The 17,466-nt window shown below is 36.0% G+C and overlaps 1 protein-coding gene across 1 annotated transcript; it reads right to left on the bottom strand.

Annotated features, from left to right (window-relative positions):
• Nucleotides 1-12,128: 12,128 nt before the first annotated feature.
• Nucleotides 12,129-12,746, bottom strand: LOC130673800 (uncharacterized). The gene has a single exon (XM_057479012.1). The coding sequence runs from the start codon at nt 12,744-12,746 to the stop codon at nt 12,129-12,131; it is 618 nt and encodes a 205-aa protein (XP_057334995.1).
• Between the last annotated feature and the right edge of the window lie 4,720 nt (nt 12,747-17,466).

Below are 17,466 nucleotides of genomic sequence, written 5' to 3'. Positions count from 1 at the left end.
CCACTATGAAAACACTGGAAATTCACCGTCAGAACACTGTGAACTCGCTTTCGAAACACCCTTAAACCACCGTAAAAACACAGTGTGGACTCGGTCGGTACATAGTAGCGTGACTGCACAGAAACCACCGTAAATTCACCGTCGAATCTCCGCCGCTTCACTGTCAAAACACGGAAGACGTGTTTTCACGGTAAAAACACCGTAATTCGACCGTGCTTTCACCGTCGCGGTGAAACCGCTAGGGTTTGGATTTACTCTTTATTCACTCTGAAAATACTCTGAGCTCACTCTCAAAAAAGGCACAAAACCGTTCTGGAAATACTCTGGAGTCCGTACGGTTGTATCATGTTACCAGAATATTTCCAGAGTGTTTCCAGAGTATTTTCAAGACCGCAAGGGTACTAATAGGTAGATTGATTGAACTGTGAAACGATACTTTAATTAACTTAAAAATGGTGATTAATAAAACCATTATTAACTAATTCGCCTAAAGTATTAACGATTGTCAAAAGTTTGAGGACACTAAGATAAAATTTTTATATTGCAATATACAGAATTAAGCGCTTATAATTTTTACTAATTTAAAGGAAAATTTCTGTATTTTTGGAAAGTTTTAAGTTTGCCTCGATGAAATAGTAATTTTATTTGAAGAATAACAAATAATATCAGATTTTATTCTCTGTGTTGCATATGTCGTATCCAACTGAATTATTTACATAAGACTATTGCAACTTGTAAAAGTTTAAAACAAAATTATCGTGTACGAAATGAATTGTATAGTTTATCAACACCAAACTATTTGAAAAATATTTCCAGGATATATTGTCAATATTTTTATAATATGTCAACGTCAAAAAAGTGTCAAAAAGGATTGACAAATGTTTCTTTGAAAGTATTACTAAAAAATTAATTTTAAATAATTTAAAAAAAAAAATGTCAAAAACATTCTAAAATTTTTTTTTAAATTATTCTGCAAATTTTTTGTAAAGATATTTCTGATAAATATTAAAAAATGTTTTTTCACGGATATTGATATACTTTAAAAATATTGACGTTCAGAAATATTTGTAAAATATTTTAAAACTCATAGCATATTAAAATTCAATATAGGAATAAAGCATTAGAAGCACAGCCAAACTGTAATTATGCAACTGGTTCCATATAGTGTAGCGGAATATCGCAGCCTCTCGCGCGTTTAGTTTGTTATATGGTATGTTCGAAGTCTCCATAGGGTAGTGGCAAAAGTCCAATTCTCAGAGAGAAGAGCGAGCTCGTAGGTATGATATTTATGTTAATGCAGTATAAAAAAAATTATCCCAGTACTTCAATTGGGTAGAGAATAAAAAAAAATTAATTTTTCGAATTTATCATTGTTGAAATAATTGAAAGCGCTAAGCTAATGAAGTCCCTCGCAGATTTGAATCACGGTGGAAACACGGTGGGTTTGTTCCATTTTACCACTGTGATTACGCAGTGTATCCACCGTGATTCTGCGGTGGCTTGACCACTGTGTATACACGGTATTTCCACTGTGATTACGCGGTGGATACACCGTGGAACCACGGTGGTGAAATAGCACAAAGCCACCATGGAATCACGGTGGATACACCGCGTAATCACAGTGGATACACTGTGTATACCCGGTGGTGAAATGGAACAAACCCACCGTGTAACCACGGTGGATCCACGGTGTTTCCACCGTGATTCAAATCTGCGCGGGGTAGCTAAAACCATAAATTCTTAATGGTAGTTAATTTTGTAACAAACGTAAAACTGATCTTTTTAAATATTTGAATAGCTAGAAAACAAATGCCTTCTTCTCTTGTTTTATAGATGCGCGATTAAAGTCAGTCAGTCTTATATTGACAACTAAACAGCACATGTCTGTATCTTAATAAACTATATATTGCTCTTGCTTTCTTTTACTGCTGTTAATTGTGGTGTTGTTATTTCTTATATAAGTGTGTTATCATTGTAGTGTATAAGTGATATTAATTTAAGATACCAGTTACTACAATTTGGAGTCAGAAGTGTGTGAATAAGTGCAGTGTGAATATTTAAAAAAAAAATATAATACATAAATAAATAATGCCGCGACGGACAAGGCAAACGGATGATGCTTTGGACTTCATCGAAGACGCTCGAGACAATAAGTTGAGGAGCGAGCTCGGCAACAAACTAGAGGAGTTCCGCGAGCACATTACGTGCTATTTACAGAAGAAGAGGGAGGAAGATGAAGAGCGGTTCAACAACTTCGAGTCTAAATTCTCCAGGATAGAGGGATTACTTGGAAAAATTGTAGAAAAATTAGAAGATACATCAAGAGGAAACAAATCCGGTGATGTACCCCTTACTAATAAAAATAATAAATAAAAGGCCATTCGGCAGTCGAAATGGAAGGTAGATTTTCCAATTAATCTATTTGAAAAGTTACACACATACTAGAGTGCTTCGTTTGAAACGACTATTTTTTTCTTTTCGCTCCCATCCCGAAATTTTGTTGGAAGTACTCCAAAAAAAATTCCCTGAGAGTTTGAGCCCTTAAAATTGATATTAAGTACTCGACCACGGCGTGTGAAGATTTCCCATTTAAAATACACGTAAACTTAAGTTTTTATTTTTTAAACTTCTATAATTCCGCGGCATTTTATGATATCATCTCGCCCAATGTCGGGATTTTCTCAGAATTATATGTACTACAAAAGTGCCCAGTGTCGCGAAGTCGTAAATTAAATTACATATTTTTTAACTTTCTAATACTCAACTGCATTTTATGATATCGACGCGGTTTTGGTCGCAAATTGTAGGGCATTTGGTGTTCTTCAAAAGTGCCCATAGTTATTTAGCTGTAATTCCAGCTGTTCTACTAGTGTCCGTTGCGGAAGTTATTTTTCCTAATAAATTGACCTTTATTGGCTTGCAGAACGTAAACTAATGAAAGTACACTAAAAATGCGAATGAAAATTTTATAGAAAATTTTATTCCCTTCAAAAAAAGTCCTATGAGTCAAGTCGCTAAAGTCCATAGTTTCCGAGTAATAGTAATTTCAATAATTTACAAAATAAAATATAAAAAAAAACAATTACAATTGATATTTTATTTTTCAAATTATTAAAATTATTATAACTCGGAAACTATGGACTTTAGCGACTTGATTCATAAGACCTTTTTTTTAAGGGAATAAAATTTCCTATAAAATTTCCATTGGCATTCTTAGTGTACTTTCATTGGTTTACGTTCTGCAAGCCAATAAAGTTCAATTTCATAGGATAAATAACTTCCGCAACGGACACTAGTAGAACAGCTGAAATTGCAGCTAAATAACCATGGGCACTTTTAAAGAACACCGAATGTCCTACAATTTGCGACCAAAACCGCGTCGATATCATAAAATGCAGTTGAGTATTAGAAAGTTAAAAAATAAGTAATTTAACTTACATGTATTTTAAATGGGAAATCTTTGAAATCAAATGGAATGTACTTAGGATTGGAATTAAGCGCTCAAACTTGGCAGGGATTTTCGTTTCAGCATAAAAAACAATATTTTGCTTGATGACCAACGAAAAAAATACTTTCGCCGGAAACGAAGCACCCTAATATAAATATATATATATATATATATATATATATATATATATATATATATATATATATATATATTAGACTGTCATATTATGCGACTATTTTTTTTTTTGAAGAACTTTGAGAAATCGAAAGAGTATGTTAAAATATGTTGACAGTTAAGATATGAGCTCTTAATATTGATATTTAGAGGTGGCTGTTTATAATTTTCGGTTTTTCATTTAGTAACATGGTAAAAAATACATAACTTCCGAAAAAGTCAAGATACAGAAAATTTCTTCCCAAACATTTTGTAGCAAATTTACCGATCTACAAAAAAGGTCTTTATGATTTTTGCATACATTCAACCATTCACAAGATAACCGACGTCAAAGTTTGATACAATTCGAAGAACTTGTTTTTGCTCGTTCTGAATTTTATAACATGTCGACTAATGAGAATTCAGGAATTTTTAATACAGTTTTTTGTAGGAAATTGAATGCTCTACAAAAAAAGTCTCTTATCATTTTTTGATAAATCCATCTGTTCGAAAGTTATTGGAGCATGAAAGCAAGTTAGAGTAAATTTTGAGATCTTTTTACTTTTCCGGCGAAACGATCGGACTTATTATAAAATGTCGTAGGATATTTTTTGTAGACAATTTTATTTTCTAGAAATTATCGTTGATAAAGTTTTTTGAAATTCTGCATTGTTTTCTAGTTATTTCCATTTTATTGCCAAGCTCTTAAAATCGATAAGAATTATTTTTTTTTCTGTGCTTGGCAATAAAATGGAAATAACTAGAAAACAATGCAGAATTTCAAAAAACTTTATCGATGATAATTTCTGGAAAATAAAATTGTCTACAAAAAATATCCTATGACATTTTATAATAAGTCCGATAGTTTCGCCGGAAAAGTAAAAAGATCTCAAAATTTACTCTAACTTGACTTCATGCTCCAATAACTTTTGAACAGATGGATTTATCAAAAAATGATAAGAGACTTTTTTTTGTAGAGCATTCAATTTCCTACAAAAAACTGTATTAAGAATTCCTGAATTCTCATTAGTCGACATGTTATAAAGTTCAGAACGAGCAAAAACAAGTTCTTCGAATTGTATCAAACTTTGACGTCGGTTATCTTGTGAATGGTTGAATGTATGCAAAAATCATAAAGACCTTTTTTGTAGATCGGTAAATTTGCTACAAAATGTTTGGGGAGAAATTTTCTGTGTCTTGATTTTTTCGGAAGTTATGTATTTTTTACCATGTTACTAAATGAAAAACCGAAAATTATAAACAGCCACCTCTAAATATCAATATTAAGAGCTCATATCTTAACTGTCAACATATTTTAACATACCCTTTCGATTTTTCAAAGTTCTTCAAAAAAAAAAAAATAGTCGCTTAATTTGAAACAGTCTAATATATATATATTGTAACGTAATAATTCTTAATATACTCAATGAACCCAATAATTACTCAAAACTTTACTCAATAAATTTACTAAAAAAAAAACTCAAAACTCAAATTACACAAAATCGGGCTACGTTACATTTCGCCCACCAATCACCCCTCTCATCTCCTCCAGATCCTGACGGGCGCCAGCCGACTCTTATTTCCCCGGTATCGGCAACCGGTCTAAACGTTAATCTAATCCTAAAACTATACCCTTTGGAGATGAGAGACATGACCGGTGGTAGCGGCATGCCTTGGTGCGCTTAGTATGCTAGGTTGTGGAGTGAGGGTCGCGATTCTTTTAATGCGAAAGAAGCCGATTAATTAACCAATATAAAAGACATAAAATAACAAAACAAAACTAAATAAAATACAATAAAGATGACGCGAGAGCGACGCGGAGGGCCCAAAAAGACCCGCGGTCCAGTACTCTCGGTACATCTCGCAAATAAATACCTGGGCAAGACATCGGGAACCTCTCGACGACGACGAATCACAAACTTTATACACTACTAGGTAAAATAGAAACTAAAATATAAATAAATAATGCGGTAATTTACGACAGTTAATTAATACGACAGATGGCTCCAAGAGCACCATACTCGGAGCCACAAGCTCCATACGGCAGCAGTCCACGGTTGTGGTCGAGGTCCACCATGGCGACTCTCCGAATCTCCGCCGCTTCCTCCAAGACTCCAAACTCGACTACTGGGTCGACTCGTACACGAGTGATGCCAAGTCTCAACTTTCTTACTTGCTGGTAGTCACACAACTGTTCTACGATAATCTCCCACTTCAACTCACTCGCTCTATTCCTTCTCTTTTGATCTCACATTGTCGCTTCTCCATCCATTCTTACTTTCACAAGCATACAAGCCGTGGACTCACGGGCCTTTCCGTAATGTCACTCCCCGTGATATCCGAAGTTAGCGAATTGTTGGCTTCCTCGAGCATCGAAACGAGGCCTGCCATCCCCTCAATAAACGTACACATACCCCAGCTAACTCCGGGTACCACCACGAAGGGGCGGCGACATCTCAGTCGCACCTCTGCGATCACCACGTCAACCCCGAAGGCTAAGCCTAGGCCTAGTCGTCATCACTGATCGGAAGGCACGTTATCTTGGCCACTATCCGCGACACAGCTAGACATCCCCCATTAAATCCACGCTCTATCACACAGACACTCCAAAACATACCACATACCGTACAAGTACTCTACCGCACACTTAACTTACCACACACATTTATACTCCATATCCTCGGCAATGTAACGTCACAATATATATATATATATGTAGTATTGGAAAATAGGAGTAAGGGACAAGTGTGATGTTTACAGTATATTTAAGTTTATTGAAATTGGAAAAACACAAAACATTATAATGGTTTACGAAAATGAAAAGGTCTAGGCACGTCTTAGCCAATTGCTGGTTAAAAACCTTCTGCCTGACCCAGGTCAACTCTCATTCATCCTTTCATACTGCACTCTTGAACTCTGTACCTCCGCTCCCACTCTCTGTCTTGACAATCCCAAGACGCATATCTTAGGTCTAACACACTTTCTCTCTCACACGCACATTTTATTTCTCTAAACGTAACGTAAAGTTCTTACATCCTAAATATCAAAACTCATAACTTATATTATCTTAAAAGGAAACTTAGACTTAAGCAGGACCCTTCAGAAAAACGAGCATACCCTTTTTTTTATACTACATATATATATATATATATATATATATATATATATATATATATATATATATATATATATATATATATATATATATTATAATACAAAAACTAGACACTAATTTTTTGCGCTATAACTTCGTTCTCTGCCTTTAGCCGCCAGTCTCAATACGAATAGGGCGCCAGGTAATTTTTATCACTGGAATCACCAAACCAGTAAATCCTAAAAATTTTGGATAATTTTTGATCTGTGGAATTATCACCAAAACAACGCATAAGCAAAACTAAAACTAAAACTTAACAAAATGCTCAGAACTTATTAGCAAAACAAAACGGAGACTGGAAAACTAAAAACAGAGTTACGGTATGCCATGGTGTCGCTCAGTGTGTAGGTTTATGGAGCGAGGGAGTGGTCCGGGTTACATCATTCCAAAGTCATGTAGATTCATTTTTGAATTTGCAACTTTTATTTAACAACAATAATCTCAAAACTCTATTTAACAATAATAAAATACGGTACTTCAGTACAAATAATATTTTTCACTATAACGAATGCTGAATATAATAAAATTAATCTTAACAGAAGGTAAATTGACATTTAAATAACACGTATCGATATTTCATAAATAAGTTAATTAATTAACTAGGACTAAATGATAATCAAATAGTATTCGGTAAACTAGAACAATAATTATGGGTTCGATACTCTAGAACGTTCTCTTTAGCAAAATCGTAAAACTAACGTACATGGGTCTCACTTCGATGTTAATTAGACAATAAATGATTCAACAATCAAACATGTTTCTTATAGCTCTTTTATAAAATAATATTAACAATAAAATGTGATCCTGACTCTAAAATGTAACACTAATCTCATAACTCTCTCATAATACCTCAAGACTTTTGACTCGAACTCGATTAATTATTTATAATAATTATTTCATACCTGATGTCTGGTGAATAAATATCAAGTAACGTCTTAGACTGTTTTTAAATAATACTTCTGTAGCAATAATCTCAATCTGTAGCTTTTCACAATGCCTTGAACTGTAGCGCCATTACTGCACACGTCTAATCGCTTCAAGCGACTACATTCCAATGCTCACGTCCGTACTCCTCGAAGGTCTCCCTTCGACTTCTCTCTCTCAATTCTCAATTGTAAAAACCCCAAACTCAATCCTATCGTTACCAATAACTGACCTCTATATTCTAAATTCAACTCAATCTTTACTATAACGGTAATGGAGGCTCAAGTCCTCACCAAACGTACTCACTAAACCCATTCTGAGTATGGATATTCTTGGCAGTTGCTCTCCTGGAACAGACTTCAGCTGGGATCATAAAACTTATAAACTAAGTGACCTATGACTTCCTCAGCGGTACAAGTGGTCATGACTTGTCCTCTGAGGCCTGTCAGACTAATAATTTAAAAATGACCAAACGGCTTCCACAACAGCAACGGTCACAAAATTACAGTTGAGACCTGCCAAACCAAAACTCCAAAACTGATCCCATTCTGCATCCGTCAAATTCCTTATATACTGGGGCACTAGCATCTCAGCTAGACCTCTGCAATCAACCAAGAAGTCTCAGAGGGATAGAACAAGGTTCTATCATCAGATGATACCGGGTGACTAATTTGAGTCCCGCTCTACGGTAACACGGACTCGTCCACATACTCAAAATACCAAAACTTAAAAATCCAAAACTCAAACGATCATTTTTCCAAACTTTAATCTCAAATCATATCCCATAATAATTTTCCATAATTCTGATTCTAATTCTTGTTTTCTTTATCCAAAAATCCATAACTGTAGCCAAACGTTACTCCATATTTAATTCTTAAACTATAACTTAATCAAAAATCTGTATAAAAATCGTAAATTACTGTAAGCTAAATTATAAGTCTTGAGTTACCATGCTCGTAAATACAATAAAATTCGTTGGTGTTTGTGACGTCCACTTTGATTTGACCCCCATACGAACAATAACGTCACAATATATATATATATATATATATATATATATATATATATATATATATATATATATATATATATATATATATATATATATTTATACTAATGGAAAAAATTAAAGGATCAAAAAAAATTCCAAATTTTTGGGCGATTTTCAACAGGCCCTAACTTTGAGAGAAATGGTCGTACAAGAAATAAAAAAAAAGGAAATTGTAGCTCAAAGTGTCTACTTTTTGGATTAGAACTTTAAAATTTTTTAGCGTTAGCAGTTTTTGAGTAATCTTAGAAAAACCAGCGACTAAAACATTTTCAAATTTAAAAAATTTTTTTTTTTTTGTCTCCGGGCGTGGAAATAGTATATTACACACTGAGGGAAGTAAAGTAAGAAATGTCTCAGATCACATGTAATTGTTGGCCGAGGCGAAGCCGAGGTCAACAAACATGTGATCTGAGGCTTTCTTATTTACTTCCCGAGGAGTGTATGCTATTTTTCTCCTCGACGGAGGCGGAAAGCGGCAACTTTGTTTTGCACAGCGGGACGAAAGTTGACGCTTTCCGCCCGTCGAGGAGAAAAAATTATTTTTGCTTAACCACTATGAGGGTCGGATAACTTCATTATTCAGCTTTAATTTCTTTTTTTATGGACCTTGATACGTCCACTTCTCGCCGAGATATCGGTCTTCAAATGGAAAAGGATCTTTTTGTCTTTGATTATCGATATCTCAGAAACCAATGATCGCACAGAAAGTTAATGGTGGGTTTTAAAAACTTGAATAAATTCCCTTCAACGATTAGCAATTGCTTTTTCGAAAAAAAAATTTTTTCCTATCGTCACATGAATTTAAAAATGCCACAAAAAAAGGGCTTTTTGTGGTTCTTTGGAAAATTAAGCGCTGAAACGAAAATATTGTGGAAATCGATAATGTTGACTGTGCATTTTACAGTTCGATATGTCCACAAAAACCCTGCTGAGAGCCAGATTAATCCAACCAGCCGTTTTTTTGTTTCACGTGATCAAATTTTTGAAAAAATTAAAGGATCACGTTTTTTGCTCTGAAAAGCTCATAATCTTTAACAAGATCAAAACAAAAATTTTTTCTGAGCTTTGTCCACAACTTTATTGCAGACAGCGCTTAAATTTCCAAAAATGAAAAAACTTTTTTTTCGAAACAAAATTTTCAAAAAAAAAAATTTTTTTTGAATTTAATGACTGAGAGATCAGTAGAATCACGGAATGCAGCGACGTAAACGTGTTAAAAATTATTGGGTGTTGGTTTTGTAAATTTCCTGAAGTTATTCCGAAAAAAAATTTTTTTGAAAAAATTTTTTTTTTGAAAATTTTGTTTCGAAAAAACAGTTTTTTCTTTTTTGGAAATTTAAGCGCTGTCTGCAATAAAATTGTGGACAAAGCTCAGAAAAAATTTTTGTTTTGATCTTGTTAAAGATTATGAGCTTTTCAGAGCAAAAAACGTGATCCTTTAATTTTTTCAAAAATTTGATCACGTGAAACAAAAAAACGGCTGGTTGGATTAATCTGGCTCTCTGCAGGGTTTTTGTGGACATATCGAACTGTAAAATGCACAGTCAACATTATCGATTTCCACAATATTTTCGTTTCAGCGCTTAATTTTCCAAAAAACCACAAAATGCCCTTTTTTTGTGGCATTTTTAAATTCATGTGACGACAGGAAAAATTTTTTTTTTCGAAAAAGCAATGGCTAATCGTTGAAGGGAATTTATTCAAGTTTTTAAAACTCACCATTAACTTTCTGTGCGATCATTGGTTTCTGAGATATCGATAATCAATGACAAAAGGATCCTTTTCCATTTGAAGACCGATATCTCGGCGAGAAGTGGACGTATCAAGGTCTATAAAAAAAGAAATTAAAGCTGAATAATGAAGTTATCTGACCCTCATAGTGGTTAAGCAAAAATAATTTTTTCCACGCCCGGAAACCAAATAAAAAAAATACTTTTAAAATATAAAAAAGCAGTGAAATTTACAGGTTATTTTGTTCACACTACAATACAACTGACAAAATTGTATTATAATGGGAAATGCATAAGTTATGTGAAATGAAAACCATATTTTCAACATTTTTTGATTCCATTAAAATTTTTAAGGCTATCAAATTATTGGAAGAAATGGTCAAAACATTGAGTTGAAGGTCTTTAATTAAAGCTTATTAGAAAAGCTTTTGAATACTTTTTACTGGAATTGTCTATCAGTTTTAGTTTTAATGTTATATGAACTTCAACAGTGAATAAAAACTGATTTTTTCGAAAACTCGTGGAAATTTCAAACAGCCATAACTTCACAACTATTTGAACGATTCAGCCCATCTTTGAACTTGATCAAGATAATCGCCTATAGAATAAGTGTAGAAAATTTCATTAAGATCCGATAAGAACTGTAGGTGCTATCGTAATGACAAGACCAGCTATAATCATACGTCGTAGAGGTACATTTGATACATCATAAGTAATAAAAGAAATACTTTTAAAATATAAAATAGCTGTGAAATTTACAGGTTATTTTGTGCACAATAAAATACAACTGACGAAATTTGATTATAATGGGAAATGCATAAATGATGTTGAATGAAAACCATATTTTCAACATTTTTTGATTCCATTAAAATTTTCAAGGCTATCAAATTATTTAAAGAAATGGTCAAAACATCAAGTTTAAGGTCATAAATTGAAGCTTATTAGACAAGCTTTCAAATACTTTTTACGGAGATTATCTATGAGTTTTAGTTTTAAAGTTATATGAACTTGAAAGTGGATAAAATTTTTTTTTTTTGAAAAATCGTGGGAATTTGAAACAGCCATATCTTCTAAACTAATCGAACGATTCAGCCCATCTTCGAACTTAACCGTGGTAATCGCCCATAGAATAAGTGTAAAAAATTTCATTAGGATCCGATAAGGATTCTAGGCGCAATCGTGTTCTCAAAACTTGGTTCTATTACATATATATATATATATATATATAGTGGTTGAGGTGATAATATAAATTATTAAAACCAACTAATTAATTTAAACAAATGTTCTATTTAAATAAACGGAAAATAACGCAGTGATTGTAAGTATACAGTAAAGTAAGAAGCCTGGATGCATGTGTACAATCCCACGGTCTATTACTAATTGTCCCCACCAATGTGGTAGAGATGGATAAAATGAAACAATCGATGTTCGACGGAAACTGTCGAATTTTATCGATCGCGTTACCTAGTAGCAACGCTACAGAACTCCCTTTGTTTTTTTTTTTTTTTTTTTTTTAATTTTAATACACGATAGATTAAAGTAATGGAATATTTACAAATGACATGAATAAATAAATAATTAAATGAATGAGTATAATAAAGTGGTGAATTATTACTTTGTAGAAAAAAAAAAAACTTTTATATAAAAAAAATTAAATCGTGTAAATTTTTAAATATTAAACCGGACTCGGCGTTTTACGGTCTCGGTTGCTGTGTTAATCGGCTGGGAGTTTGTTATCATCGTCGTCGTGTCGACTGAATTTGCCTCGTAGACCGGCTTTAATCTGTCCACAGAAATGGCGATTTGTCGTCCACGAAAATCAACGATGAAGTATTTATCGTGTCGGGTTATTACACGATATGGACCCTCGTACGGCGGCGAGAAAGATGGTCCAATCTGGTCATTCCGTACCAGTACGTGGCTGCAAGTACTAAGGTTCCTGAAACAGAAAACAGAATGCTTGCCGTGACGCGACATTTCGGCCGGTGCCAATGAATTAAAATGACGTTTTAATGTGTTAATGATATCGTGAGGTGTAGTTTTGTTACTGGGAGTGAGTAACTCGCCAGGTAAACGAATTGGCTCACCGTATACTAATTCAGCCGGTGTCGTCTGTATGTCGTCTTTCCAAGCAGCGCGTAAGCCGAGCAAAACGGCTGGTAATGCGTCATACCATGACTCTTGATGACACAAGAGTGCTGACTTTAATTGACGATGTAAACGTTCGACTAGACCGTTAGCTTGCGGATGATACGGCGTAGTATGTAGGTGTTTTATTCCGTACATTTTCATCAACGATTGGAATAACGACGATTCGAATTGTGGACCTTGGTCCGAAGTTATGCGTTTCGGTACTCCGTGGCGTGAAATTCAGTGCAGCGATAGTGCATGTGCTATCGCCTCTGCGGTTCCATTGGATAACGGGACAGCCTCAGGGAATCTCGTGAATCGGTCGATGATCGTTAAGCACTGATTAAAGCCTCTTGATGTTTTTAAAGACACTAGATCGATGTGTATGTGCTCGAATCGTTCAGTTGGAGGTTCAAAACTGGCGATCGGCGATGACACGTGTCTCTGAATTTTATTCTTCTGGCAATCGATGCAAGATTTCGCCCATTCACGGCAATCTTTATTAATCGACGGCCAGACGTATCGTTTGGAGACAAGTTTAAGTGATCCTTTAATTCCGGGATGAGCTAGCGAGTGCAGTGAATTAAACACCTTCTTTCTCAGCGGCTCTGGAACATATGGACGCACTGTACCTGACGCAGTGTCACAATACAGTGCAGGTCCATTATCGAGTTGTATCGTTTTTAAATTTAAAGCAGTTGTTTGACGTAAAAACTGCTGGAGTTCATTGTCGGTTTGTTGAGCGTCGGCAAGTTCTTGCGATGTTATAGCAATAGATACTGCTTCGACGCGTGACAATGTGTCAGCGACAATATTGTCGGTACCCGACACATGTCGAATATCGGTGGTAAATTGACCGATAAAATCGAGTCGACGAAATTGCCAAGGCGATGCTCTTTCGGTGCGCTGTTTGTAAGCGTGCTGAAGCGGCTTGTGATCGGTGTAGATTGTAACATGCCGGCCTTCGAAAATATGCCGAAAGTATTTTACAGCCTCGTAGATGGCGTTCAACTCGCGGTCGTATGTCGACAATTTTTGAATCGACGGAGACACTTTTCGACTGAAAAATGCCAGTGGTTGCCAGTTGTTATCCACTTTTTGCTGTAGAACGGCTCCAATACCGATTTCGGATGCATCGGTGAATATTGCCCAGTCAGCATCGATTTTAGGGTGAACCAACAATGTAGCATCCGCGAGAGCTCGTTTAGCTGACTTAAAAGACTCTTGAAGTTCAGTTGTCCAGTTGACTGGATGAGAGCCTTTGACTTTGGGTCCTTCCAAAATTTTATTAAGTGGTGCTAGAATTTCTGCAGCGTTCTTGATGAACTTTCTGTAGAAATTCACTGTGCCGAGAAATCGACGAAGAGCTTTTACGGTGGTAGGAGGCTCAAAATTGGCAATAGCCTCTACTTTCTCCGGTAACGGCTTGGTTCCATCTTTGGTGATGAGATGGCCGAGAAATTTTACTTCCGGTAGACCAAACTGGCATTTTGGTACGTTAATTACCAGTCCGTATTCACGGAGACGCTCGAATAATGTTTTTAGGTGCTCCATGTGCTGCTTTTCGTCGTTGGATGCGATTAAAATATCGTCAACATAAGGAAAGACGAATTCAAGGTCACGAGTGACCTCGTCAATGAATCGTTGAAACGTTTGAGCTGCGTTTTTAAGCCCAAACGTCATAAATTTGAACTCGAATAACCCGAACGGTGTGATGATCGCCGTTTTCGGCACGTCCTCCGGGGCGACGGGTATTTGCAAAAATGCCTTTGCAAAATCGACGACTGAAAATATACTTTTACCGTGCAAAAGTGCGGCAAAGTCGTCAAGATAACGTAACGAGTATTTATCGATTAAGGTTCGATCGTTGAGTGGACGGTAATCACCGCAAGGCCTCCATTCTCCGGACTTCTTCTGCGCTAAGTGAAGTGGTGAAGCCCAGGCGCTGTTGGATGGTCTGCAAATACCTTCCTCGATCATTTTACGGAACTCTGCTTGTGCGATTTTCAACTTATCTGGAGCCAGACGTCTTGCTTTGCACGAAACTGGCGGACCAGGTGACGTTCGTATATGATGAACGGTTGAATGTTTTTTAGTTTGACGCTGAGTAGCGTCAGGTCGTGTAATATCGGAAAATTCTCTTAATAATTCCATATATGCAGAATTGCCATCGACTGCTTTAATATTTGTTTCTGCCGATGTCGTGTGAGAATTTCCGGGTGTCAATAAACCAGTGACGCCATCACGAAGGCATTTTCGCTTTAGGTCGACTAGTAAGTCGTAATGACTTAGGAAGTCTGCACCTATAATCGGTTTAGTGACGTCAGCAATGATAAAATTCCATGAGAAGTCACGGCGAAGTCCAAGGTTCAATTTAATAGATTTTAGACCATAGGTTTGAATTATCGAGCCGTTTGTGGCATACAGTTGATAACCTATGGGTGTACTATTTGATTTCAGCCAGCCACGTGGAAAGACAGATAAATCGGAGCCGGAATCGACAAGATATTCCGTTCCTGTAGTTCGATCTCGGATAAACAGGCGGCGAGAAATCGATTGAGAATCATTAGCCGCCTCTACTGATTCTCGTTTGAGTTTCCCTGCCATTTGCAGCCGGGAATGCATGATCGGGCATTTTTACCGTGCTTGTAATGGTACCAGCAGAGATCAAATTTCTTCGACACACGTGATCGTGATCGTGATCGACTTCTGGATCTGCCACGTTTAACTGTCAAGTTTTTCACTTGATTCGTGAGTTGCGCAATTTCTCTGCGCAGTGCAGCAATCTCGCCGTGCTCGGTGGTTGATGGTTGATTTGCTGTAGCAGCGGCAACTTGAGGTTTGAGCGATATCCGCTCAACCATACGGTCAGCTGACTCGGCGAGCTTATCAAGCGTTGAGTCGCTGATTGCTTCAAGACATACTTGAATCTCATTAGGCATGTGCGAAAACCAACGTGCTTTAATGATAGCGTCATCAATGCGGGGAACTAGTGTACGCAGATGACGTAGATGTTGCGAAGGAGTTCGGTCGCCAAGTCTCTCTCTGTCGAGGAGCTGAGAAATCCGTGCTTCTTCGGATCTCGTGAAGCATTTTATTAAAGCGGCTTTTAAATCGCTGTACGGCGTGTTTGCTGGAGGATTGATGATGGTTTCTTGTACTTCAGCAGCGATGCGGGTTTCAAGCAGCGGTATCACCAGGTCAAATTTGGCGCGTTCTGTTGCTACCTGATATGTTGCGAACTGCGCCTCAACCTGCGCAAACCACAGTTTCGGATTCTCCGTACTGAACTGGAGTGCTTTGATGTTCACGGCCATATTTAATTTAACTGACGTGAACGACGATGATCCCGATAAATTAGATTTAAATGTGTCTTCGTCAGATGACTCGGATTTTATTTTCTCGTCGCCGTCGATTTTCGAGTCTGACATCACCTACTGAAAATGTCTTTAATTCGGTATTGTGCTACCGAAGATTATCGATGACGCACGGCTCAGGAATGTACAGCCGGCAAATCGGCCTAATCCTCGATGGTATTTCCGGCAACGGAAAGAAAATTATACGCGACACTGCACGAAAAATTAATTACAATTTTTTATCACAGCTCGCGAAAACTTTTACCACTATTCGATTCGCACTAAAGGTCCCTCGAATCAACACTGATGCGGCATAACGTCCATAAGATGCCCAGCAATGCACCAGCGGTGATAAAAGAATAAAAAAAAAACTGCACAATGATAACAAAAATCACTGCACTAATTAATTCAAAAATAAATTCACACAAAAATAACTGTGAGTACAAAATCACGGTCTCGCCGATTAAACGGCAACGCGACAAAATATTCGCGGGAAAACAACACGAGAACTCGCGAAATTTTTGCACACTGTGTAATACACGTGTTCGACGCTTCCCTTAAAAAGAGATCACGTCGGGGTCACCAATTTAGTGGTTGAGGTGATAATATAAATTATTAAAACCAACTAATTAATTTAAACAAATGTTTTATTTAAATAAACGGAAAATAACGCAGTGATTGTAAGTATACAGTAAAGTAAGAAGCCTGGATGCGTGTGTACAATCCCACGGTCTATTACTAATTGTCCCCACCAATGTGGTAGAGATGGATAAAATGAAACAATCGATGTTCGACGGAAACTGTCGAATTTTATCGATCGCGTTACCTAGTAGCAACGCTACATATATATATATATACATACATATATAAATTTTTCAACGAATGGTATTTTCGAACTCTACTCAACTAATTATGATAGGTTGTGACAAAATTCCTTGAAAAATCGACCATGAGGACAAATACAATACCTAGACTTTTAAAAAAATCTACCTAAAAAGTATGTAAATAACTTATTATTTCTATTTCTCGGGTTATATTTTCATTCATTGTCATGCAAATTGATGGTGAAAAAATCGAGAAGCTGTATTATTAATATTTAAGGGTCGCTCAAAAACGTCCAAGAGACTGCGCTTGGAACCATTCAAAATTCTTGAGCGCCGTTAAAATATTTAAATTTTGGGCTGAAATTTTCAGCATAGTCATGATTTTACCAATATAAACTATTGCTGCCACGAGAAAAAAAAAATTTTTTTAAATAAAAATCCAAATTACGATCATTTTTGATATTTTCAAAATTTGTGAGCGACCTCTTAAAAATCTTTTATCGAGCTGATTTGTGAAAAGGCTTCTTAAAACATCGTAAACCAACAAATTTTCATGCGAGATGGAAAAAAAAAATAGCCGGTTTTTTTGCGCCACCCTAATTTATATATATATATTAGGGTGGCTCATTTGAAACGACTATTTTTTTTTTTTTGCTCCATTGACGGAATATTGTTCTAGACATAAAAAAAAAATTT

The sequence above is a fragment of the Microplitis mediator genome, chromosome 8 (genome assembly GCF_029852145.1).
Source record: "Microplitis mediator isolate UGA2020A chromosome 8, iyMicMedi2.1, whole genome shotgun sequence".
Lineage (NCBI taxonomy): Eukaryota > Metazoa > Arthropoda > Insecta > Hymenoptera > Braconidae > Microplitis > Microplitis mediator.
Note: the sequence above shows the minus strand (reverse complement) of the source record. Positions and strands in the feature narration are given on the sequence as shown.